Consider the following 23,963-nt stretch of genomic DNA (forward strand, 5'->3'; position numbering starts at 1 on the left):
GCTTGGGAGAAGGTGCTGTGGTCAGATGAGACAAAAATTGAGCTCTTTTGCATTAACTCAACTTGCCGTGTTTTGAGGAAGAGAAATGCTGCCTGTGACCCAAATAACACCTTCCCCACTGTCAAGCATGGAGGCAGAAACATTATATTTTAGGGGTGTTTCTTTGCTAAGGGCACAGAACTACTTTACTGCATCAATGGGACAATGGATGGAGCCATTTACCATAAAATCCTGAGTGACAACCTCCTTCCCTCCGCCAGGACATTAAAAATGGATTGTGGCTGGGTCTTCCAGCACAACAATGACCCAAAACATACAGCCAAGGCAATAAAGGAGTGACTCAAAAAGAAGCACATTAAGGTCATGGAGTGGCCAGTCTCCAAACCTTAATTCCATAGAAAACTTATGGAGGGAGCTGAGGCTTTGAGTTGCCAAGCAACAGCCTCAAAATCTTAAAGGAGATCATCTGCAAAGAAAAGTAGACCAAAATTTCTCCTGACATGTGCGCAAACTCATCATCACCTACAAAAAAAAAAGTTTGACTGTTGTGCTTGCCAACAATGGTTTTGCATCCAAGTATTGTCTTGTTTGCCAGAGGGATCACATACTTATTTCAATGTGATTTTCTGGATTTTATTTAGGATATTCTATCTCTTACTGTTAAAATTAATCTACCCTTAAAATTATAGACTGTTCATGTCTTTGTCAGTGGACAAACTTACAAAATCAGCAAGGGATCAAATAATTATTTCCCCCACTGTACATCATCAATATTGGATCGGTGGGGATTTAACATCTGACACCTTCAATTCTCAGCTGTTAGCTCCGGTGGAAGTCACATCTAAAAAGAGTATTTATCGGAATATCAGGGTGCTATACATTGCTTAGTGTCTTTTGACAGGTACTGGATCATAGCTCCAATTCTCTGCAATGTGCAGCTAACTGCGGTCACCAACTGTAGCACTAAACAGTGTATGGAGCTGTGGCACTGCTCTCTGTACCCTGTATACATCCAGCTGCCACTGGAGATCATCAGGCACAATAACAGAGGTGTAAAAAGAACAACTTTATCAACTGTCTCTTGCCTCATAGTCTCATAGATCAAATGAAAGGTCTTCTGCACAGAACTGTATAATATGATCAATAAAAAGGTGGCATAGTATTCTGTCAACTGTACTGTAACTTCTATGCCTCTTACTTTTGTCCAAGAGTAATAGATTGTGGCATGATTTAAAGAGAATATATTATGAGGAATGTATCGCCTAATCTGAGAGCAGCATACTGTAGGGGCAGATATCCTGATTTCAGCGGTGTCACTTACTGGGCAGCTTCGGGTAGCTTTCATAAAATCCCTTTTTTATCAGCAGGAAATTATCAATAGATAAGTAGTAAACCTATAGTCAGGGCTGGCTCCAGGTTTTTGTAGGCCCTGGGCGAAAGCGTCTCAGTGGGCCCCACCACACATAGACATGCGCAGATATATACACATACACACATACGTACACATATATATTTAAAGGGAAATTCACAAAAACAGATATAAATAGACAAAAATCTAGACACAGTCGTATACACTGACATACATAGATACACATCATACATGCACACACAGACACATTAGAGAGATTTCTAATATTGGGAAGCCAGCAACAGCCTCATTCATCTCCCCGCTTGTCTCCATCCAGCTTCTCCTGGGCATGTGTCTGTGCCACGCTGGTTAGTGGTCGTCACTAACAGACATGGCCACACATAGAGAACACTAAGACTGCTGTATATACATCACAAGAGAGGCTGGGGACATACGCATTACTTGGGGGCATACATATTACTCAGGAAAGGGATATACAGCAATGGGGGCCATACAGCTCCAGAGGGGGAGGGTATACAGCTCTAGAGGGGGGCAGTGGCTCTGGGGTGGGGGGACAAACAGCTCTGAGGTGGGGAGGTGACATGCAGCTCTGGGAGTATACACAGCTCTGAGTGGGTATACAGCACTGGGTTGGAGGTGACATACAACTCTGGGGGTATAGTAGTATGCAGCCCCCATATTCCTCCATATAGTGTTATGAAGCCACCATAGTTCTCTATGCAGCCCCCACATGGCACTATGCAACCCCCATATAACATTAAGCAGCCACCATATAGCACAATGCAGACCCATATAGCATTAGGCATCTTCATGTAGTATACAGGCTGCATATGTGGCGCCCCAGGACCTGGTCGCCACAACAGCATTGCCCCTCCAAAGGGTTAATGCTGAGCCTGGAGGTAATTGGGAGGTCTATTGGCCAGTAAGTTTAACATCCAACGCAGTTCCTCCCTTAGGCCAGCAGGGGGAGCTCTGAACCTGGAATTCCAGGGAGCATTCCTTAAGCCTGACTTGAGGGAGGGGTTAGTGGTCAGTCTGTAGAGAGAAGTCAGAGCAAGCAGACGCAGAGTAGTGCTGTCCTGGGGAACTGGGGCCTAGAGCTGGAGCAGCTTGGCCCAGTGAAGCAGGAGGAGCAGAGAGGCACAGAAGAGACTCGGACATCGGAGTCTGTGGCCACCAGGGCTTAAAATACTCCCTGGTAGCCGAATCCGAAGGGCAGGAGAGCTGCAAGCACCTGGCCCATAAACAGCCCGAAGGTACAGCTGCATCAACAGGGCCCGGTGTGGACTCCAGCAGAGAAGCACCAGAGAGGGCCTGCGCGGCCTACCACAGAGGGAAAGGGACGTACCACCGGTCCCAGCAGCAAGAGGGCCATTGCTAAATCCAGAGAGCAGGGTCCTATCACAGCAAGGAAAAGAACAGGAGTAGGCCTCATACTCATCTGGCCAAAACGACATCTCAGTTACTTCCAGGCCGGCCGGAGCCCTCTACCACCTGTAACGGTCTCCCAGGACTAACCGTTTGTGAAGTAAAAGAGGAGAAGGTAAAGAGACTGTTGTTTGTGCCTGTTTCTTTCGTTGCCTGTCGGCCCTGCACCGTGTTATCCACACAACACCATAGACTCTCACGAGCACCAACAGTGTCCCCGGGGCACCGCTCCACCTGTGGGGAGCAGTACCACCATTGCTGCCATAACATCACCCCGGAGGCCTCACACAGCAGCGGCGGCTTAATAGCCACAAACCACAGGTGGCGTCACGAAATAAAAACTTTAATTACTCCCAAGTCACCAGCCATTTTAACTGACACCCACCAGGGCCACGGAGTCGGGCCCCGCCACCACTGACGACCCCCGGACTAGTCCGGCCCGGCACCAGGTGTCCCATAGCCCTGGGGTGGGCGAGTCAATTTTGGCATCACAAACAGGATTTCATGCCCGGTCCCACTGGGTACTGTGCGCCTGCAGAAACTGGGCTTAAAAGACTGTGTTACTGTTTGACAACTGCCGCCGCCATTAGCCTCGCTGAGCGCAGGAAGAAGGGGGGCATGCCCGAAAAAGAGCGCGAAGGGAGCGCGCCATCAGAGCGGAGGGTCGTTAACCCCGCGCTACACGGAAGAGATTTTAAAAAGAAAGCGGAGCCTGGTAAGGTCCACTAAGGGGGAGGAAGATGTCCGACACAGAGGGAGAGCAGGTGGCTGTAGTAGCTCAAGACGAAGCAGCACCGGCCGATGTAATCCCAGTCGCCGTCGCCCCAGCCCCCGCTGTAGCGCCGGTAATGCCGATCACAATGCCGTACATCCCGGGAGCAGAATGGCTGCCGCAGTACTCCGGGGAGTTACATACCCTGAGCGACTTCAGAGAAAGGCTGCACAGCTTGTTTAGAGTGTATCCGCTGACTGAGAGCCAGAAGGTGGGCATATTAATGGGGCAGCTAGCTGGCGCGGACCAGCGTGAAGTGAAGTCCTGGCCTGATACAGATAAAGGGACAGCAACCCAGATACTGGCCAAGTTAAAGAGTACTTTTGACACCCGCACCGCAGCAGAAATAAAGATGAGATTCTTTGGGTGCAAACAACGGGCCACAGACAGCATAAGGGACTATGCCTTAAACTTGCAGGAGGCCCTGAAAGCAATTAAACAGGTGGACCCCGAGAGTGTATGTGAAGAAGACAAACTCCTAACTGAGCAGTTCATAGAAGGGCTCCTGTCAGATGCCCACAGGACCCAGCTGCGTATCATGGTCCTGCAGAACCCTGCTCTGGACTTTGCAAAGTTTAAGGACCAGGCCATCCGGGTACTGAGAGAATCTACACCGAATGACCCAGTACCCCTCCGGCCTCTTGCTATCATGTACCCAGGGGTGGTGCCTGCAACACGAGCCGCTACAGGGGCTGAGGCGCAGTCCCTGGATAAGGATACCACTGCAGAGCTCAGACAGGAGGTCCAGGAGCTGACCAAGACTGTAGCTGCCCTTGCCAAGACCGTGCAGTCTCTACAAGTGACCCCATCGCCTGCAAGAATCGAGTTGGCCTCCAGCCCAGATGACGTCCCATGGATGCGACAGAGGAGGATTCCGCCGACCCGAGGAAAAGACACAGACCGGTATTATTCAACGGGACAACCAATCTGCAGCTGCTGCAGCCAGGCGGGCCATATTGCAAGACACTGTCCTTTAAATGGGCCGAACCTGGGGCCAGGAGCCAATCCCCAGGTGTAAGGAAGCCCGGCTCAAACCCCAGTCGCAGCAAGTATGTGGGAGGACGCATCCCTTTGAATGCCCTCCTGGATACGGGGTCCCAGGTAACAACCATCCCTTATAAACTGTACAAAAGATATTGGGCTGATTCAGACATTGACCATGGCCCAGATGATGATTTAACAATTGTGGCCAGTAATGGTCAGCCCTTGCCTCAAATTGGGTACAAGGAAGTAACCATTAAAGTGGGGCGGGTAGAATTGCCATGTCAGGGGATGATAATTGTAGATATTGATCGCAAAGAATCTAACCCACTCTAACCATTGGTACAAATGTGATGGAAAACTGTATTGCCGAAGTGATAATTTTGTTGCAGCAAAATCCGAGCCCTGATGAGGAGGCAGCAGGTAGAGCTGGCCGGAGGAGAAATTGGCAGTGTGAGGGTAAGTGACCTCCTCCCCATTGCAATACCCCCAAGAAGTGAAATGTTGATATGGTGTCGGGCAGCAATAGGCCTCAAGGGTCAAGATTACCAGACCTTGGTAGAACCGGTGTATTCAGACAGCAGGCCTGGAGTCCTGATAGCCAGAGGGGTAGCAGACGTCCGCAAGGGAAAAGTGCCCGTCCGTGTCCTGAATTGTGGGGAGGAGGAGCCAAATTGCCCCGGTACGCCACTGTAGCAAAACTGTACACTGTCAGTAACAATACCATCAAAGCAGTGGAACCCTTGATCCCGTCCGACCAGGCGGAAGACAATGGCTCCAAGGGACAGCTGGAAGACTGGTGCCAAAAATTACATGTGGGCACCGACTCCACCCCCTCACACCAAAAGCATGGGGTTTACCGGGTGGTACAGGAGTACGAGCGGGTCTTCAGCAAACACCCCCTAGATTTTGGGCAGGTAAAAGGGGTTAAACATCAAATCCCCACGGGTGATAATCATCCCATTAAAGAGAGATACCGCCCTGTACCCCCAGCACAGTATCAGCGTGCCAAAGAAATGTTACGGGAAATGAAGGAGGCTGGGGTTATCAGAGATAGTTGTAGCCCCTGGGCAGCTCCACTAGTGCTCGTAAAGAAAAAAGATGGTACAATGAGAATGTGCGTAGATTACAGACAAATTAACCACATTACACATAAAGATGCTTATCCACTACCCAGAATAGAAGAGTCACTAACAGCCTTAAAATCAGCTAATTATTTCTCCACCCTGGATCTCACCAGTGGGTATTGGCAGGTTCCCGTGGCAGAGGCGGACAAGGAGAAGACTGCATTCACGACACCAATGGGTCTCTGCGAGTTCAATTGTATGCCGTTCGGGCTCTGCAATGCCCCAGGGACATTTCAGAGATTGATGGAGTGCTGCTTGGGCCATCACAACTTTGAAACCGTGCTATTGTACCTGGATCACGTCATAGTCTACTCCAAGACCTACGAATACCACCTGAGGCACTTAGCAGAAGTGTTCGAGTCCTTGCCGGAGTATGGCCTGAAGATAAAGCCGTCCAAATGTCACCTCTTGAAGCCAAAGGTACAGTACCTGGGTCATGTGGTCAGCGCAGAAGGTGTGGCACCTTATCCGGAGAAAGTCACCGTAATCAAGGACTGGCCAAGACCCACCACGGTAAAGGAGGTGCGGCAGTTCCTTGGGCTGGTGGGCTACTACCGAAGGTTCATTGATGGTTTCACCAAGATAGCAGCGCCTCTTCAAGATCCCCTGGTGGGCCAGCCAAAGAAGGCTAAGAAGCAAAGCCCTCCATTTGAATGGAACAGCCAAATAGAAACATCTTTTGTCCGGCTGAAAGGGGCTCTCACGGGGGAAGAAATTCTGGGCTACCCTGACTACAGCCAGCCGTGTGTACTATACACAGACGCCAGCAACGTGGGACTGGGAGCAGTTCTGTCCCAGGTGCAGGGAGGCAGAGAGAAGGTGATAGCTTACGCCAGTAGGAAGCTTCATCCCACAGAAAGGAATCCAGAAAACTACAGTTCCTTCAAGCTGGAGTTCCTCGCTATTGTTTGGGCAGTGACTGAACGCTTCAAGCACTATCTGGCATCGGCCAAGTTCACCATCTTCACGGACAACAACCCGTTGACACATCTGGCAACAGCCAAGTTAGGTGCGTTGGAGCAGCGATGTATGGCCCGGCTGTCTAACTTTGACTTTACCATCAAGTACCGGGCTGGCAAGAAGAATAACAACGCTGATGCGCTGTCCAGAATGCCTCACTTACCCGAGTCTGGAGAAGACCTGGATGAACTCGAAGAGATAGAGTTACCGGCTTTCCATCACCAAGGTGTTTCCCAGTGTGAGCATGCTGTAGGAGTGAAGCGCTCGAGCCAGCACGAGGTCTCGGTCAACCCATTACTCCACCATAATTGGGAAGAGACACAGAACGTTGACCCGTCCGTGCAATTGGTCAAAGAAAAGCTAGCACAAGCTGAGACCCATCTCGGTCCAGACGCTCCACAAGAAGCCCAGCAGCTGTGGAAGGAGAGGGGAGTGGACGACTGTTCACCTACCAAGGCAAGCTCTGCAAGACATATGTCAACTGGCGAACGAATGAACTCGTCTGGCAGATAGTGGTACCACAGAGGGATGCTCCAATGATCCTAGCAGCTTACCATGATAAAGCAGGACACTTCGGGTGGGAGAAGTTGGAGACCCTACTCCGCGATCGGTTCTACTGGGTGCACATGAGAAAGACAGTCGAGAAGTGGTGCCGAGACTGTGGTCCGTGTAACCTGAGGCGGAAGGATGATGAAGGCTCCCCTACAGCCAATTGTCACGAAGCAGCCCCTGGAGTTGGTGGCGCTGGACCACGTGAAGTTAACACCAAGCCGGTCAGGCTATGTGTACCATTGTGGACCATTACTCTCGTTTCCTGGTAGCTAGAGCATTTAAGGCATACTTTTGTCGACCTCACGGTTATCCGGAAAGGGTACTGACTGATCAAGGTCCTGCATTCGGGGCAGAAGTGTTCCGAGAGTTCTGTAACATGTACGGCTGTAAGAAAATCAGAACAACACCGTACCACCCCCAAACCAATGGATTGTGTGAGAAGATGAACCATGTGGTTATTGATATGCTCAAGACTCTACCTCTGGAAGAAAGAAACCAATGGCCAGAGAAGTTACCAGATCTGGTAGACCTGTATAACCATATCCCAGTAAACTCGACCAACTGCAGCCCTGCTTACTTGATGCGAGCAAGACCTGGCAAGTTACCTGTAGACTTTGAGATGGGAACTGTGTCACCTGAAGCGGTTCAAGAGATAGAAGATTGGGATACAGAGCGACAACAGCAGTACCGCAAAGTCCAGGAATGCGTAGAAAAGAGCCTGTCCCAAGCAAGAACGAGACAAGAGCAGAACTACAATCAAACAGCCCCAGCAACTCCCTTAGCACCTGGAGAACAGGTCCTCAAGAAAAAGCGGAGGGCGCATAAATTAGATGATCAGTGGGAGAATGAACCCTACACCATTATTCCCTCCAACTTTGACAATAGTAAGGTATGCCTCATAAGCAAAGATGAAGGCAAGACTTATCAAACAGTGTCCAGAGACCGCCTGAAAGCATGCCCTGAGCGGTGCAAAATCCAAAAAGAAGTGGAAGAAATTCAAGAAAAAGAGGAAGAGATGATACAAACAATCCTTGGCAAATTCCCCAAAACTTGGACCCGAATAAATAATGCCATAGTGGTACCAGTCTTGACGTTCCCGCAGTTGGTCGAGCCAGAGACAGAAGAGGTTCCAGATCCATCTAAGGAACTGTCCGCCCCAACACAAGATGACACGCCAGCAGTGGAACAGGAGAATCAACTCCCTGTCAGTGGTGAACCTGTCGTACCCTTGGCGACTCTCAGACCACGTAGGCAATCATCACGCATACCTATCAGGGTTAGGCCTACCCGTAGTGCTGAGGTAGCAAACGCTCCAAATAGACAGGGACTAACACCAGAGTTACGCAGGTCCCAACGCAGCACTCGGGGACAGCCCCCTCCAAGGTGTAGAGAGTAAAAAGAAAAAGTACCTATTAGAATGTATATAGTTATGGGAAAATGAATTGTATGTAATGTTTTGTTTTAGGTGATTAAGTAAATGGACAATTGGGCCACTGGACTATGGCCAACACTCTAATTGTACATAGTTAGCACCAGTGTGCTCAGCACCCCTGAAGAAAAACCCGTCCGGCGTGCATAGAGTGGGGTCAGCAATGCTCTGACGCACGCCCAGAGCCTACGTTGGGGGTTTTATCGCGGCGGGTCCCCCATGGAGCAGTGTAATGGACACCCGGCAGGGAGCCACACTGGACTCTTATAGTTGTTTAAGGTTGTAACATGTTATGTCCTGTTTTGTTTTCTTCAGTCCGGGAGAACTGAGTTTAACTAAGGGGGAGTGTGGCGCCCCAGGACCTGGTCGCCACAACAGCATTGCCCCTCCAAAGGGTTAATGCTGAGCCTGGAGGTAATTGGGAGGTCTATTGGCCAGTAAGTTTAACATCCAACGCAGTTCCTCCCTCAGGCCAGCAGGGGGAGCTCTGAACCTGGAATTCCAGGGAGCATTCCTTAAGCCTGACCTGAGGGAGGGGTTAGTGGTCAGTCTGTAGAGAGAAGTCAGAGCAAGCAGACGCAGAGTAGTGCTGTCCTGGGGAACTGGGGCCTAGAGCTGGAGCAGCTTGGCCCATCGAAGCAGGAGGAGCAGAGAGGCACAGAAGAGACTCGGACATCGGAGTCTGTGGCCACCAGGGCCTAAAATACTCCCTGGTAGCCGAATTCGAAGGGCAGGAGAGCTGCAAGCACCTGGCCCATAAACAGCCCGAAGGTACAGCTGCATCAACAGGGCCCGGTGTGGACTCCAGCAGAGAAGCACCAAAGAGGGCCTGCGCGGCCTACCACAGAGGGAAATGGACGTACCACCGGTCCCAGCAGCAAGAGGGCCATTGCTAAATTCACAGAGCAGGGTCCTATCACAGTAAGGAAAAGAACAGGAGTAGGCCTCATACTCATCTGGCCAAAACGACATCTCAGTTACTTCCAGGCCGGCCGGAGCCCTCTACCACCTGTAACGGTCTCCCAGGACTAACCGTTTGTGAAGTAAAAGAGGAGAAGGTAAAGAGACTGTTGTTTGTGCCTGTTTCTTTCGTTGCCTGTCGGCCCTGCACCGTGTTATCCACACAACACCATAGACTCTCACGAGCACCAACAGTGTCCCCGGGGCACCGCTTCACCTGTGGGGAGCAGTACCACCATTGCTGCCATAACATCACCCCGGAGGCCTCACACAGCAGCGGCGGCTTAATAGCTGCAAACCACAGGTGGCGTCACGAAATAAAAACTTTAATTACTCCCAAGTCACCAGCCATTTTAACTGACACCCACCAGGGCCACGGAGTCGGGCCCCGCCACCACTGACGACCCCCGGACTAGTCCGGCCCGGCACCAGGTGTCCCATAGCCCTGGGGTGGGCGGGTCACATATAGCACAATGCAGACCCACATAGCATTAGGCACGCTCATGTAGTATACAGCCGCCATACAGCACAATGCAGACCTAGATAGCATTAGGCACCCTCATGTAGTATACAACTGCCATATAGCACAGTGCAGACCCACATAGCATTGGGCACCTTCATGTAGTATACAGCCGCCATATAGCACAGTGCTGACCCAGATAGCATTATGCACCTTCATGTAGTATACAGGCTGCATATAGCACAATGCAGACCCAGATAGCATTAGGCACCCTCATGTAGTATACAGCCACCATATAGCACAGTGCAGACCCAGATAGCATTAGACTCCCTCATGTAGTATACAGCCCGTATATAGCACAGTGCAGACCCAGATAGCATTAATCACCCTCATGTAGTGTACAGCTGCCATATAGCACAGTGCAGTCCCAGATAGCATTAGGCATCCTCATGTAGTATACAGCCCCTATATAGCACAGTGCAGACCCTGATAGTAACTCGCCCACCCCAGGGCTATGGGACACCCGGTGCCGGGCCGGACTAGTCCGGGGGACGTCAGTGGTGGCTGGGCCCGACTCCGTACCCTGGTGGGGTCAATTAATATGGCTGGTGACTTGGGGGTGATTAAAGTTTGTATTATTCGTGACTCCACCTGTGGTTTGTGGCTATTAAGCCGCCGCTGCTGTATGAGGCCTCCGGGGCTGGTGGAATGGCAGCTTGGATGGTCCTGCTCCCCACAGGTGGAGCGGTGCCCCGGGGCAACTTTTGGTGCTTGTAAGTGTCTATGCAGTGATGGAATAGTGCAGGCGGAATAACGGAGACAACACCAGGGGGTGCAATTTCAAGATGTTTACTCACAGTTCCTGGGCTGCAGCACACTGGTGCCTTTGGACTGCTGGAACCCACTGTCAGGGACCTCCGCCGATCCTGAGTAGATCCTGAAATGAAAGCCGGTGCACCCCTCTATGTGTTCCTTTCTTCAGCTGACTCCTTAAGCCATGCTCTTGTTGGCTGAACCTGGCTCGGCCTCCACTACAGCCTCCGGGCCAGGGGCTTGCCTGTCGGTAATTTACCCCCTTTCCAGAGGTTCTGCTGTGGGCTGTGGCCCGGGGAGCTTGCTGCTTTCCCTGGGCCTCGGTTTTTACTTTTGGAGATGACTTTTCCTCCTCCAGTTTCTAGGGACCGTCCCCTGTGTGCAGCTTGATCCCTCCACCGATGTTCCTGTGGAACAGGCCACGAGCCTGAAAGCTATCTGTGGCCCTGGAATCCCTTCTTTTCTCTACTTGGTGTCACCTGGACCCTCTGAGTCCCAGGGTCTTCACAAGGAAGCGTCACTTTCTTCTTTTGCTCCTGACTGACTAGAGCTCTTTCCTACTGTCTCTCCTTCTCCTCTGCCTCCCGCAGACCTCCTCACACTCCTTCCTTCTGACAGACTGACTAAACTCTGACCTTCCTTTCTACTCTACACTTGGCTGGCTTCTCCCACCCACCCAGTTGCTAAGCTACCACCCTGTGGGAGCAGGGATGGGTCTTACGGCCCCTCCCAGCATGCAGCATGGGAGGGTTGCTGCCACTGTCCCTGGTCCCTATGTGTACTTAACAATGGGTGTAGTGCAGATTTGCCTGCAGACCGGCGTTCACTCCTTTCCTTACCCAGAATGGGACATCACACCGCTGGATGGGGTGCAATGTTCCTGTGGCGACGGAAGCCTCAGGGGCGCCACAATAGCATTAGGCACCTCCATGTAGTATACAGCACCTATATAGCACAGTGCAGATCCTGATAGCATTAGGCACCTCCATGTAGTACACAGCCCCATATCATTTATTGCAGCTCCATGGTCGTCTGGCCACCACTATTACATAAATAGTCACTATTCCACGTTCCCCCGCGGCTCCAATCTCCTCGGCATGGCTGTTCACCGCTGTCCGCGCGCAGTGATGACATCACCGCTCTCTGCTGCTGAGCTGTCAGAGGCTCAGAACGCCGACAGTGTCAGACACAGTGGGGAGAATGGTGACAGAGGGAGTGACCGCTCCGTCTTTCACCATTGCTTTCAATTGTATCGGCAACTGCGATGCAGTTGTGCGATCCTCGGCGGGGGGGGGAAGCCGGTGACAGCGCGGGCACCTGGCCACCCTGCCACCGTGAGTGGGCCCCCCCCGGCAGCTCAGAGCCCCGGCATTTGACCAGGTTTGCCGGGTGTTAACGCCGGGCCTGCCTGTAGTGATGTAGTTTTTCATACTCATGAGATAAGTATAACTCAAGCCTTGCACAGTGTATACAGACAGCTGGTGTTGGAGGGGTTATACAGAGCTCAGCACTCAAAAACTCAGAAGATAAAACAGTGATTTTGTCAATAATGCAGCAAGCAACCCAATACATAATACATTGCTAAAATCAAAGTTTCTGCCCCTACATCATGCTGCTGTCAGGTTGAAGGGATCTCTATGTGATATGGACTTTTAGCCAATACAGTCATGGTCAGAAGTGTTGGTACCCTTGAAATTGTTCCAGAAAATGAAGTTTATTCTCCCAGAAAATATCCTTTGTTTGTATTGGAACAACACACAAAACCCCCTGAAAAAAAATAGGCAAATTGGACCTAATTTCACACAAAACCTCAAAAATGGGTGGGAGGTTACATTTCAATTTTTTTTTCTCACAACTTTCTTTCAAGCATATGATATTCATTCAATGTCATCTCTGTCAAGTATCAGGTGTGGGTACTATGACAATACCTGCTTACACCAGATGAAAAGGGGTGACGTTGACCCAGTCCTTACATTGTTGTCTTTGTGTGCCCCTGTAAGCAAGGAGAACAGAAAGTGGAGGAAAGAACTATCTGAGGCCTTGAGAACTAAAATTGTTGAGAAATAGCAACTTGAGGTTTCAAGTTTATCTCCATAGATCTTGATGTTCCTTTGTCCACGATGCACAACATTATGACAATGTTTACAAACCATGGCAACTAATCTCTCTGGACGTGGATGATAGTTAAAAAATAATAAAAGGTTGCAATGCAGGTTAGTCTGAATGATGGAAAAACTGTCCCAATCAAGACCCAAAGAAATTCAAGCTGTCCTGCAGGCTCAGAATGCATCAGTGTTAGCATAAACTATCTGTCGGCATTAAAATGACATTAAACCCTATGGCAGCAGACCCAGTAGGATCCCACTTAAAAAAAAAATAGACTGCCGATGGCCAAAATGTATGTGAGTAAGCCAAAATCCTGCTGGGAAAGAGTCTTGTGGATAGATGAGACCAAAATAGAGCTTTTTGGTAAAGCACATCAATCTACTGTTTACCAAAAATGGAATTAGGTCTACTAAGAAAAGAAAACAGCACCTTCAGTCAAATATGGTGGAGGGTCAAAGATGTTTTGAGGTTGTTTTGCTGCCTCTGATTCTGGGTGCCTTAAGTGTGTGCAAAGCATCATCAAATCTGAAGATTTGCAGTGTAGTGTCCAGTGTCAGAAAGCTGGGTTTGCGTCCTAGGTCATGGGTTTTTCAGCAGGACAATGGGCCTAAACATACTTCAAGAAGCACCCAGAAATGGATGAAAACAAAGCGCTGGAGAGTTCTGAAGTGGCAGCAGTGAGTCTTGATCTATATCCCATTGAATGCTTGTGGAGAAACCTGGAGCAGTTTGCAAAAGAAGAGTGGTCCAAAATTCCAGTTGCTGTAATTGACTGCAGTTATTTATTTTAAAGGATGTGCCACCAAATGTTATGTTTATCTGGCTCATTTTAAGGGTTTTCTGTTAAATTACTGTGTGTCCAATATAGCTTTTTTCCTCTATTTTTGGGGTTTTTTTTTGTGTGTGTGATTCCAATACAAACAAAGGAAATAAATGTGTAACTGCAATAATTTTCTGGGAGAAATACTTCATTTTCTAAAACAATTTCAAGGGTGCCAACACTTTAGCCCATGACTGTCCATATGCCACTTTGCTTGTCTCACTGCAGCACAGTCAAAAACAGACCAAAGAGAAGCACCAGAGTGATATCGCTCAACAATAGGTGGTGCTTTTCTTGTCAAATATTTTTTTTTAACCCAGAAACCACTTTTAATAAGTTTGATGCCAAGTCTTAAGACAGAAAAGGACCAAGGCCTAATTATCGCGGTCGCTGGAGGGGGACCTTCAAACCCCAGAACCAACTTCAGCTGGATAGGAGTTCAAAAGGCACAATACATTCCTCTGGCCATACAGAAGCCAGTAGTTGTCATTATGATTTAAAAAGAGAAAACAGTAGCTTGACAATAAATAGCTTTACCCAACCTCTAACCATGAGTGGAAAAAAGATTTTGTGTTATCATGCATACTCTCTGAAAAAAGGCCAAGAAAGCAAAAAAATTTGTTGTGGTATGTAAACTTTTGAGCACAACTGTATATACCAAGATGGGGGACATATATATCAGGATGGGGGACATATATGAAAGGAAGGGAACATATATATATATATATTTTTATATATATATATATATATATATATATATATATATATATATATATATATATATATATATATATTATATATATACACACACACATGAAAGTGACCCAGGATGGCGTAAATTAGTACAGGATAGGGCACATTACTATATAGTGGGGGTGGAGGGCAAAACATATATTTTTAGAGAAGGGGACCCCCAGGTCCAGAATGTTTCACTGGGAATCATCAGACTTTAGTTACATCACTGAAAAGCACCCCTGTGCCAGAACAGTAAATGGGCCTTTTGCAGTGCAATAACTCATCATAATACAATATTCCGCCTGCTTTGGAGGTGGAAGTGGGCGCCCCGGCTTCCTGGGTCCCTGTTCAGATGCATAAGTTGCACCAATTATATTTTTTCCCCTATTATATAAATATATCTTGTCAACATGTTTAATAAATACAAAGATTAGAACATTATAAGTATTAATACTTAATATGCAAATAGAACATTGTGTGAACTGGTTGGAATACGCGCTGTAATTCGTAATAAACTGCTGAGTAACAGAGTCATGAACAGAACTTGTGGGATGATAAGATAGCCATAACAATAGCTGCAACAAAACTGGGGCTGTTGAAGGTTATATTCTAATAAGACCTACCTTTTGCAGGGCACCAAGCTCTTTCTCTCCTCCAAGATCCGGATACGTTGCATTTGGGCATCATAACTGACAATGGCCCTGGTGTTTCTACCAGTGTTGTGGTCATACACTACTGTCCTGCCCTCCCACTGTAGGGGTGCCTTGCATGGAATAGTGGGTACTGATACAGATATGCCTTTAGTATTTACATGGATGATTGCTATGAGCAGCAGAAGGGCCTGCATTATGAAGCTGCAAGAGCGGTGCACTTGTCTGTTCTCCATCAGTACCTCTTCCAGTCAGCTGATTTACCCTCCCCCTCCCTCCTTGGGTTTTACAGACTATCTGCAAGAGGAGGGGCGCAGAGTGGATACAGTGATGTAATACGCCCTGATCACGGGCTAGAAGAGAACAGAGCATCAATTGTATCTATTTATGTGTAGGTTAGAATAGTAAACTTACATGGAAACCTGCTTCTTAAGAATGTGCAGACTATATATATACTTTATTATAACTGATTAAGATGAAGTTACTCTTCATCTGCACATTGAAGAATATATTCTAGAATATATTCTATAGATTTAAAGAGGAAAAAGAATATGTCAGTGGTGCAATCACTGCTAGGGCAGTATCCAAAAATTACATCTGGATATATAAAATAGCAAAAATGGATGAAGTACACAAGGCGTCCAAGCAAAAAACATGATGCTTCACCTAGGTGGAAGAAAGACCCAGATTTAGCTTAATATTTAACATAATGGAGTCTCTAACTACATTTTTTAACCAAAACCACGAATTAAGATTAATAATGTATCATTATAAAATCTTCTGTTTTACTCAAATTAGTTGATGCAAATATGAATATAGCCCACATCAAAAACTACTGCATCAAGTATTTTGTATGGTCTCGATGATTTTTAAGGACAGCATTGAGCCTTCAAGGCAAGAAATGAACAAGATGGTGACATATTGCAACATTTATCTTCTTCCATTCTTCAAGAACGATCTCTTTTAGAGCCTGGATTATGGATGGAGAGTTATGCTTAACTTGTCTTTTCAGAATTGCCCATAGATGTTTGATTAGGTTCAGATCAGCAGACACACTTGGCCACTGAATAACTTTCATCCCGTTTTTCAGAAATGCAACAGTGTCCGAAGATCAGCAAAGCTTTACTTATCAGTCAGAATATTGTAGCAAAAATGATACAAAAATGTAACAAAGGTTGAACTGTAACCATCTCAGAGACGTCCAGGCCCACCACAGAAGTTAACACCTACACAGAAGTGTGATCTGATGAGAAGAGTTGAAAAAAATTGACATGCAAGTTTAATGCAGCTAGCTAAGGCCTGTTTCAGACGTCAGTGATTCTGGTACGTTTGTGCTTTTTTTTCTACGTACCAGAATCACTGACATATGCAGACCCATTATAATCAATGGGTCTGCTCACACATCAGTGATTTTTCACTGAACGTGTCTCCGTGCGGCGTACCCGCGTGTCCGTGATTGCCGCACGGAGACATGTCCATTTTTTTCTGGCATCACTGATGTCCCACGGACCACGCAGTGGTGTGATCCGTGAAACACGTGCCAGAAAAAAAGTTCATATAAAATAAAAATCATTTTTACTCACCTGGCTTCAGCGGCGCTCTCTGCAGCCTGTTCTGCCGGCTGCTTCTGAGCCGGCTCATTACTGTCATGCATATTCATGAATGCACGACACAGCCGACCCGGAAGCAGCTGCTGCGGGGGTCAGCGCCAGCCGGATGCTGCACCGCGGGAGCGTTCAGCACCAAGGAGAGCGGGAGCGGGCACAGGAGAGTTAATCTCTATGTGCAATCACGGACCACGGAGAACGGAGCCCGGATTGCACTTAGACAACCCACGTGTGCTGTGAATCACAGCACACGGAGGGACATGTGCGTGTTTTACACGTCAGTGAAGAACGTCTGTGTTTTTCACTGACATGTTAAACGGGCCTAAGGAAGTAAAAACCCATGACATAACATACACGATACAGCAGAGACTGCAGAGGAATGGCACACAAGGGTGTCATCCATAAAGGATATAGCCCATACACAAAATAGCCATCCTATAATTTTGCAGGTGTCATGCTGAAAAATATGAAAACTACTGGAACTCTATACTGTGCAGTGATGAGATCAAGATAAATGATTTTGGAACTCATGGCTTTAAAATTGCATGGCATCGCAAATGTGAGGATAGAGTACAAAGAAAATTGCCTGATGCCTACAGTGAAACATGGTGGGGGCAGTGTTTTTAAGTGGGGCTGCATGACTGCTGCTGGTGTTGAGAGCTACATTTCATTGATGGTATAATGAATTCCCAGATATTCTGCTCTAGATTAAAAGAGAAGATGCTCCATTCTCTTAGTAGATGTTCATTTTTGCACACGATAATGATCCACATGTTTTTGTTACGTCGCCACCGGATTCCACTCCAGCGACTTCTGCTTTGATCACCAGGCGACGCCTTGTTCCTGCCGTGGATAGTGCTGGGGATGGGAGAGGAGTCAATGCTAGCGGCGCTGATGGGCGCAGGCTCCGCTCATCCACTGAGCTGGGTTTCCTTGGGATTTGCAGTACCACTAGCTGACTGTAGGTGGTGTGTATCTTTCAGCTGAAGTTACCATCATTCAGCTACAACCAATGGGAAGACACCACACCCTTCTTATTTCCCCTCCTGTCTGCTGACCACTGCCAGAGATAGTTCTGTATTCCTTGTTCCTGTCCCGCTCTATTCTGTTTTGTGATTTTGGTGTTTTGACTTCTGCTTGTTTCCTGACTACCCTCCTGCCTGCCGTTTATGTACCTCGCTGCCCGATCCGGATTTGACTTCTGCTTTGTTTTCTGATTACGTCCTTGCCTGCATGATTCTGTCCCGGTTTTGCATTTCCTGGTTTGACCCTGCCTGGCTACTACTCTCATCGGACTGCAGCCTACCACTGGTAGTGATCTCCAGGGTCCTGTGTAATTCCAAATCCCTGTATAGGGGTTAAAGGGTTTCAGGTTCTAGGGGTCCTGCTTGGTGAGTGGCTTCCCTCTAGCCTGTCCATTACAGCCCGTGTGAGTCTGTGGATCCAGGCAGGCATTACAGTTTGGTAACTAAGGGAACAGTACCTCCTGTTAAAGGTGTGTGTTGGACTGGCTGACTCCCCCCCTCCTCTGGACTGTGTGGGGTTTAACTCGGCAGAAAAAGTGTGGGAAAGAGTCTGTGAGGAGAGAGACCAGACTGAGGACGTTTATGAGTGGTTGTACTTTGGACATGGTTAGATCTTGTGGGGTGCTGGCTGAAAAGAATCCGCAATAACAAAATAGGAACGCACCATGTTAAGATAAATTTATTTTTTGTGCCATATACATAAAGAACATGCACAAAAAATGGAGGAAGACAGGTACATATAAGGCACCAAAATAACCTTAGGTAGTAAATGCAATAAAGGCAAGGACTGAGACTGCTGAAAGTGCAATCATATTTATTAAGAAGTGACAACTCACATAAGACACAGTATTAAAAGCTTTTATAAACTGTCACAAGAGCAAATAGCTCATATATATCAGAAAAAACACAAAAAATCCTACCCATGTGTTCCCATAATAGAGCTGAGGTAATAACCTGTAATCAGACCCCTAATGCAAGACGTATTTAAGTATAGACCGGCATGCACATTATATATGAAATACAAAACAGTAATACATGAACAAAACCCCCCAGAGGGGGATTACATGAATTTAGATTAAAAAGTCTGAAAATTACAACCCACACCAAAGCCCACAATAGAATAAACCCAAACACTTATGCAATAGGGCAGAGACCAGGGAGTAGAAACCGCATGTAGGCAGTTACACATCAAGGAGAGAAAGACAAAAATGTAACTATGGGAGGAGAGGAACCTGACTCATGATACCAGCTAGCCTGGCTTCATCATCAATAAGCATGGAGTGAGAAGATATACAGTTAGGTCCAGAAATATTTGGACAGTGACACAATTTTCGCGAGTTGGGCTCTGCATGCCACCACATTGGATTTGAAATGAAACCTCTACAACAGAATTCAAGTGCAGATTGTAACGTTTAATTTGAAGGTTTGAACAAAAATATCTGATAGAAATTGTAGGAACTGTACACATTTCTTTACAAACACTCCACATTTTAGGAGGTCAAAAGTAATTGGACAAATAAACCAAACCCAAACAAAATATTTTTATTTTCAATATTTTGTTGCAAATCCTTTGGAGGCAATCACTGCCTTAAGTCTGGAACCCATGGACATCACCAAACGCTGGGTTTCCTCCTTCTTAATGCTTTGCCAGGCCTTTACAGCCGCAGCCTTCAGGTCTTGCTTGTTTGTGGGTCTTTCCGTCTTAAGTCTGGATTTGAGCAAGTGAAATGCATGCTCAATTGGGTTAAGATCTGGTGATTGACTTGGCCATTGCAGAATGTTCTTCTTTTTTGCACTCATGAACTCCTGGGTAGCTTTGGCTGTATGCTTGGGGTCATTGTCCATCTGTACTATGAAGTGCCGTCCGATCAACTTTGCGGCATTTGGCTGAATCTGGGCTGAAAGTATATCCCGGTACACTTCAGAATTCATCCGGCTACTCTTGTCTGCTGTTATATCATCAATAAACACAAGTGACCCAGTGCCATTGAAAGCCATGCATGCCCATGCCATCACGTTGCCTCCACCATGTTTTACAGAGGATGTGGTGTGCCTTGGATCATGTGCCGTTCCCTTTCTTCTCCAAACTTTTTTCTTCCCATCATTCTGGTACTGGTTGATCTTTGTCTCATCTGTCCATAGAATACTTTTCCAGAACTGAGCTGGCTTCATGAGGTGTTTTTCAGCAAATTTAACTCTGGCCTGTCTATTTTTGGAATTGATGAATGGTTTGCATCTAGATGTGAACCCTTTGTATTTACTTTCATGGAGTCTTCTCTTTACTGTTGACTTAGAGACAGATACACCTACTTCACTGAGAGTGTTCTGGACTTCAGTTGATGTTGTGAACGGGTTCTTCTTCACCAAAGAAAGTATGCGGTGATCATCCACCACTGTTGTCATCCGTGGACGCCCAGGCCTCTTTGAGTTCCCAAGCTCACCAGTCAATTCCTTTTTTCTCAGAATGTACCCGACTGTTGATTTTGCTACTCCAAGCAGTCTGCTATCTCTCTGATGGATTTTTTCTTTTTTTTCAGCCTCAGGATGTTCTGCTTCACCTCAATTGAGAGTTCCTTAGACCGCATGCTGTCTGGTCACAGCAACAGCTTCCAAATGCAAAACCACACACCTGTAATCAACCCCAGACCTTTTAACTACTTCATTGATTACAGGTTAACGAGGGAGACGCCTTCAGAGTTAATTGCAGCCCTTAGAGTCCCTTGTCCAATTGCTTTTGGTCCCTTGAAAAAGAGGAGGCTATGCATTACAGAGCTATGATTCCTAAACCCTTTCTCCGATTTGGATGTGAAAACTCTCATATTGCAGCTGGGAGTGTGCACTTTCAGTCCATATTATATATATATATAATTGTATTTCTGAACATGTTTTTGTAAACAGCTAAAATAACAAAACTTGTGTCACTATCCAAATATTTCTGGCCCTGACTGTACGGTGCCAGCTGCGAGACTTCTGCGAGTTGTACCATAAGAGAACCCAAACTTCAGCCAGGCCACTACCCATAAGAAGAGAAGACGTCGCATGGAGTAGCCCAACCGCCCCATGCCGGAAAAGAAGAAAAGTTCCCTCTTGTCTTGCCTGGACAAGTGCGCGCCTACGAACCTTGCTGTCTCTGGAGTGAGATGATTTCTCATGATAGTACTGTGAGTAAACAAAGTAGTCAAGCGGTTCCAATAGTGGAGACCAGTCAGACTGTAGCATAGTGTAGCAAAGTGTACTTTTGATGTTCTGTACTGTTCTCCCTTTTTTGGTGATAGCTGATGAGATGGCTGTAGTCCGCCTCAACTAAGTAGTATACTTGTTTACTACCTGTGTAATTTCTCATATACCCATCCCGCTGCCTCGCAGCATGAAATTTGAATGGTCTCAAATGAAGTTGTTAGGAAAATTACTTTTCTGAGAATGCAATATAACAAATCTTGCTTGCAATCAACGCTTCATATTTGTGGGAGTATTTTGTGGGATGGTTTCCCATCAAAAATGTAGATTCTGCAAGGAAACAAAAGGTTTTCTAACAAATCTATTGGGGTGTAGTCATTTATGCGGAGCACTCTAGGTACAGGCTCTGTCTGACCCAAAGTGGAAACGGTAAATCCCTCAGTAGGCCCCTGTGCATGATTGGGCCTCCCACTTTATTTTCTATATACATACAAAGGCAGCATTGCATCATTCAACAAACTTCTAAGTCTATTATTATATACATTTGAGAATAAGGGTAATGTAATATTTTCTGGTAGCTGAATAGTGGGCCCCCGGAATTGATGTTACTAGTGGAACCTTGGCACTCAACTCCAACACTGTATTGTATACATACTGTATATGTACTGTGTTCCATAGAAAAATGTATGACATGAAAAAAAAACCATGAACTAAGTATGTTTTGCCCAAATATAAATATTTATTAAATAGAAAGTCTTAATGTAACAAACAATTCATTAACTGATGTAAAAGATAAACTGCTAGTGCTATATTAAATATTGAACGGGACACAGTTTAAATACATCCTATACCAAACTTAGTACGAGACCTATCTAAAACTACACTGTGTGCAGAATTATTAGGCAAATGAGTATTTTGATCACATGATACTTTTTATGCATGTTGTCCTACTCCAGAGCCAACTACCAATTAAGTAAATCAGGTGATGTGCATCTCTGTAATGAGGAGGGGTGGGGTGTAATGACATCAACACCCTATATAAGTTGTGCTTAATTATTAGGCAACTTCCTTTCCTTTGGCAAAATGGGTCAGAAGAGAGTTTTGACGGGCTCTGAAAAGTCCAAAATTGTGAGATGTCTTGCAGAGGGATGCAGCAGCCTTGAAATTGCTAAACTTTTGAAGCGTGATCACCGAACAATCAAGCGTTTCATGGCAAATAGCCAACAGGGTCGCAAGAAGCATGTTGGGCAAAAAAGGCGCAAAATAACTGCCCAAGAATTGAGGAAAATCAAGCATGAAGCTGCCAAGATGCCATTTGCCACCAGTTTGGCCATATTTCAGAGCTGCAACGTTACTGGAGTATCAAAAATCACAAGTTGTGCCATACTCAGGGACATGGCCAAGGTAAGGAAGGCTGAAAAACAACCACCTTTGAACAAGAAACATAAGATAAAACGTCAGGACTGGGCAAACAAATATATTAAGACTGATTTTTCAAAGGTTTTATGGGCTGATGAAATGAGAGTGACTCTTGATGGGCCAGATGGATGGGCCAGAGGCTGGATCAGTAAAGGGCAGAGAGCTCCACTCCGACTCAGATGCCAGCAAGGTGGAGGTGGGGTACTGGTATGGGCTGGTATAATCAAAGATTAACTTGTGGGACCTTTTCTGGGGTGAGGATGGAGTGAAGCTCAACTCCCAGACCTACTGCCAGTTTCTGGAAGACAACTTCTTCAAGCACTGGTACAGGAAGAAGTCAGTATCGTTCAAGAAAAACATGATTTTCATGCAGGCAAATGTTCCAACACATGCATCCCACTACTCCACAGCGTGGCTGGCCAGTAAAGGTCTAAAAGATGAAAAAATAATGACATTGCCCCCTTGTTCACCTGATCTGAACCCCATAGAGAACCTGTGTTCCCTCATATAATGTGAGATTTACAGGGAGGGAAAACAGTACCCCTCTCGGAACAGTGTCTGGGAGGCTGTGGTGGCTGATGCATGCAATGTTGATCGTAAACAGATCAAGCAACTGACAGAATCTTTGGATGGTAGGCTGTTGAGTGTCATTATAAAGAAAGATGGCTATATTGGTCACTCATTTTTTTGGGTTTTGTTTTTGCATGTCAGAAATGTTTATTTGTAAATTTTGTGCAGTTATATTGGTTTCAAAAACAGGAGGACAAAAAGTGGCTAATATGCAAAAGGTAACAAGTATTTATTAAATAGTAAGCAATTCATTACAAGAAAATATCGTGGAGAAGATGGGAAGGCATGACATCAAACTGGCACAGTAGATAATATCACAATTAATACAAAATACTGCACAAATGGCTGGAATGGTAAAATGCAATACAATAACAGCATAAATACATGGTCAGTCTAGAGAACATACCCAGTACAGCCAATTTAACCAGGAGTAGAAAAATAAAGTGCCAGTGGTGCAGAGGACAGAGGTCTGGATACCCCCTAGGAAGGGTAACGCGCGTTTCGCGTGTAAGGAGTAACACGCTTCATCAGACCGTGAGGGATATGGTTTTCTCCATTACCGGAAGTGCTAAATAGGCCGGGTGACCAGTCACATGATCTTTACTAGCCAATGAATGGTGAAGAAGTCGGCGCATGCGCGGTCGGCGCAGGCGGCCGGGGATGCGCGCACGGCGTCAGGCAGGGCGCGCACGAGAGGAGACATGGCTCCCAATCCTGCACGCCGTTACCTGGGAGACGCCGTCGGGCAAGCCAGGACGCCAAGCGCGGACCACGCATGCGCACAAACACACCATCCACGTCGGGAAGGTAACAGCTGAAAATAATGTGCTAAGTATATAAACATAGATGATACCCGCCGGGCAACAACAGAGAAAGAAGTTAAGGATAGTAAAATAAAAAAATTTCATCGAGACGAATTAGATTTGCAATCCAACAGGGTCTATAAATGGAGGATGTCATCCGACCGATCTAGACCGTTTAGACGATTTAACCATAACCGATC

At 46.7% G+C, this 23,963-nt stretch overlaps 1 protein-coding gene across 1 annotated transcript in view; it reads right to left on the reverse strand.

Annotated features, from left to right (window-relative positions):
- EPDR1 (ependymin related 1) overlaps nt 1-15,435 on the reverse strand; it is a 104,396-nt gene extending 88,961 nt beyond the window's left edge. Inside the window, exon 1 of the mRNA XM_075315125.1 lies at nt 15,136-15,435. Coding sequence (XP_075171240.1) covers nt 15,136-15,398 — 263 coding nt within the window. The 5' untranslated portion in view covers nt 15,399-15,435. The remainder of the gene's footprint in view (nt 1-15,135) is intronic.
- Nucleotides 15,436-23,963: the final 8,528 nt, after the last annotated feature.

The sequence above is a fragment of the Anomaloglossus baeobatrachus genome, chromosome 6 (genome assembly GCF_048569485.1).
Source record: "Anomaloglossus baeobatrachus isolate aAnoBae1 chromosome 6, aAnoBae1.hap1, whole genome shotgun sequence".
Taxonomy (NCBI): Eukaryota; Metazoa; Chordata; class Amphibia; order Anura; family Aromobatidae; genus Anomaloglossus; species Anomaloglossus baeobatrachus.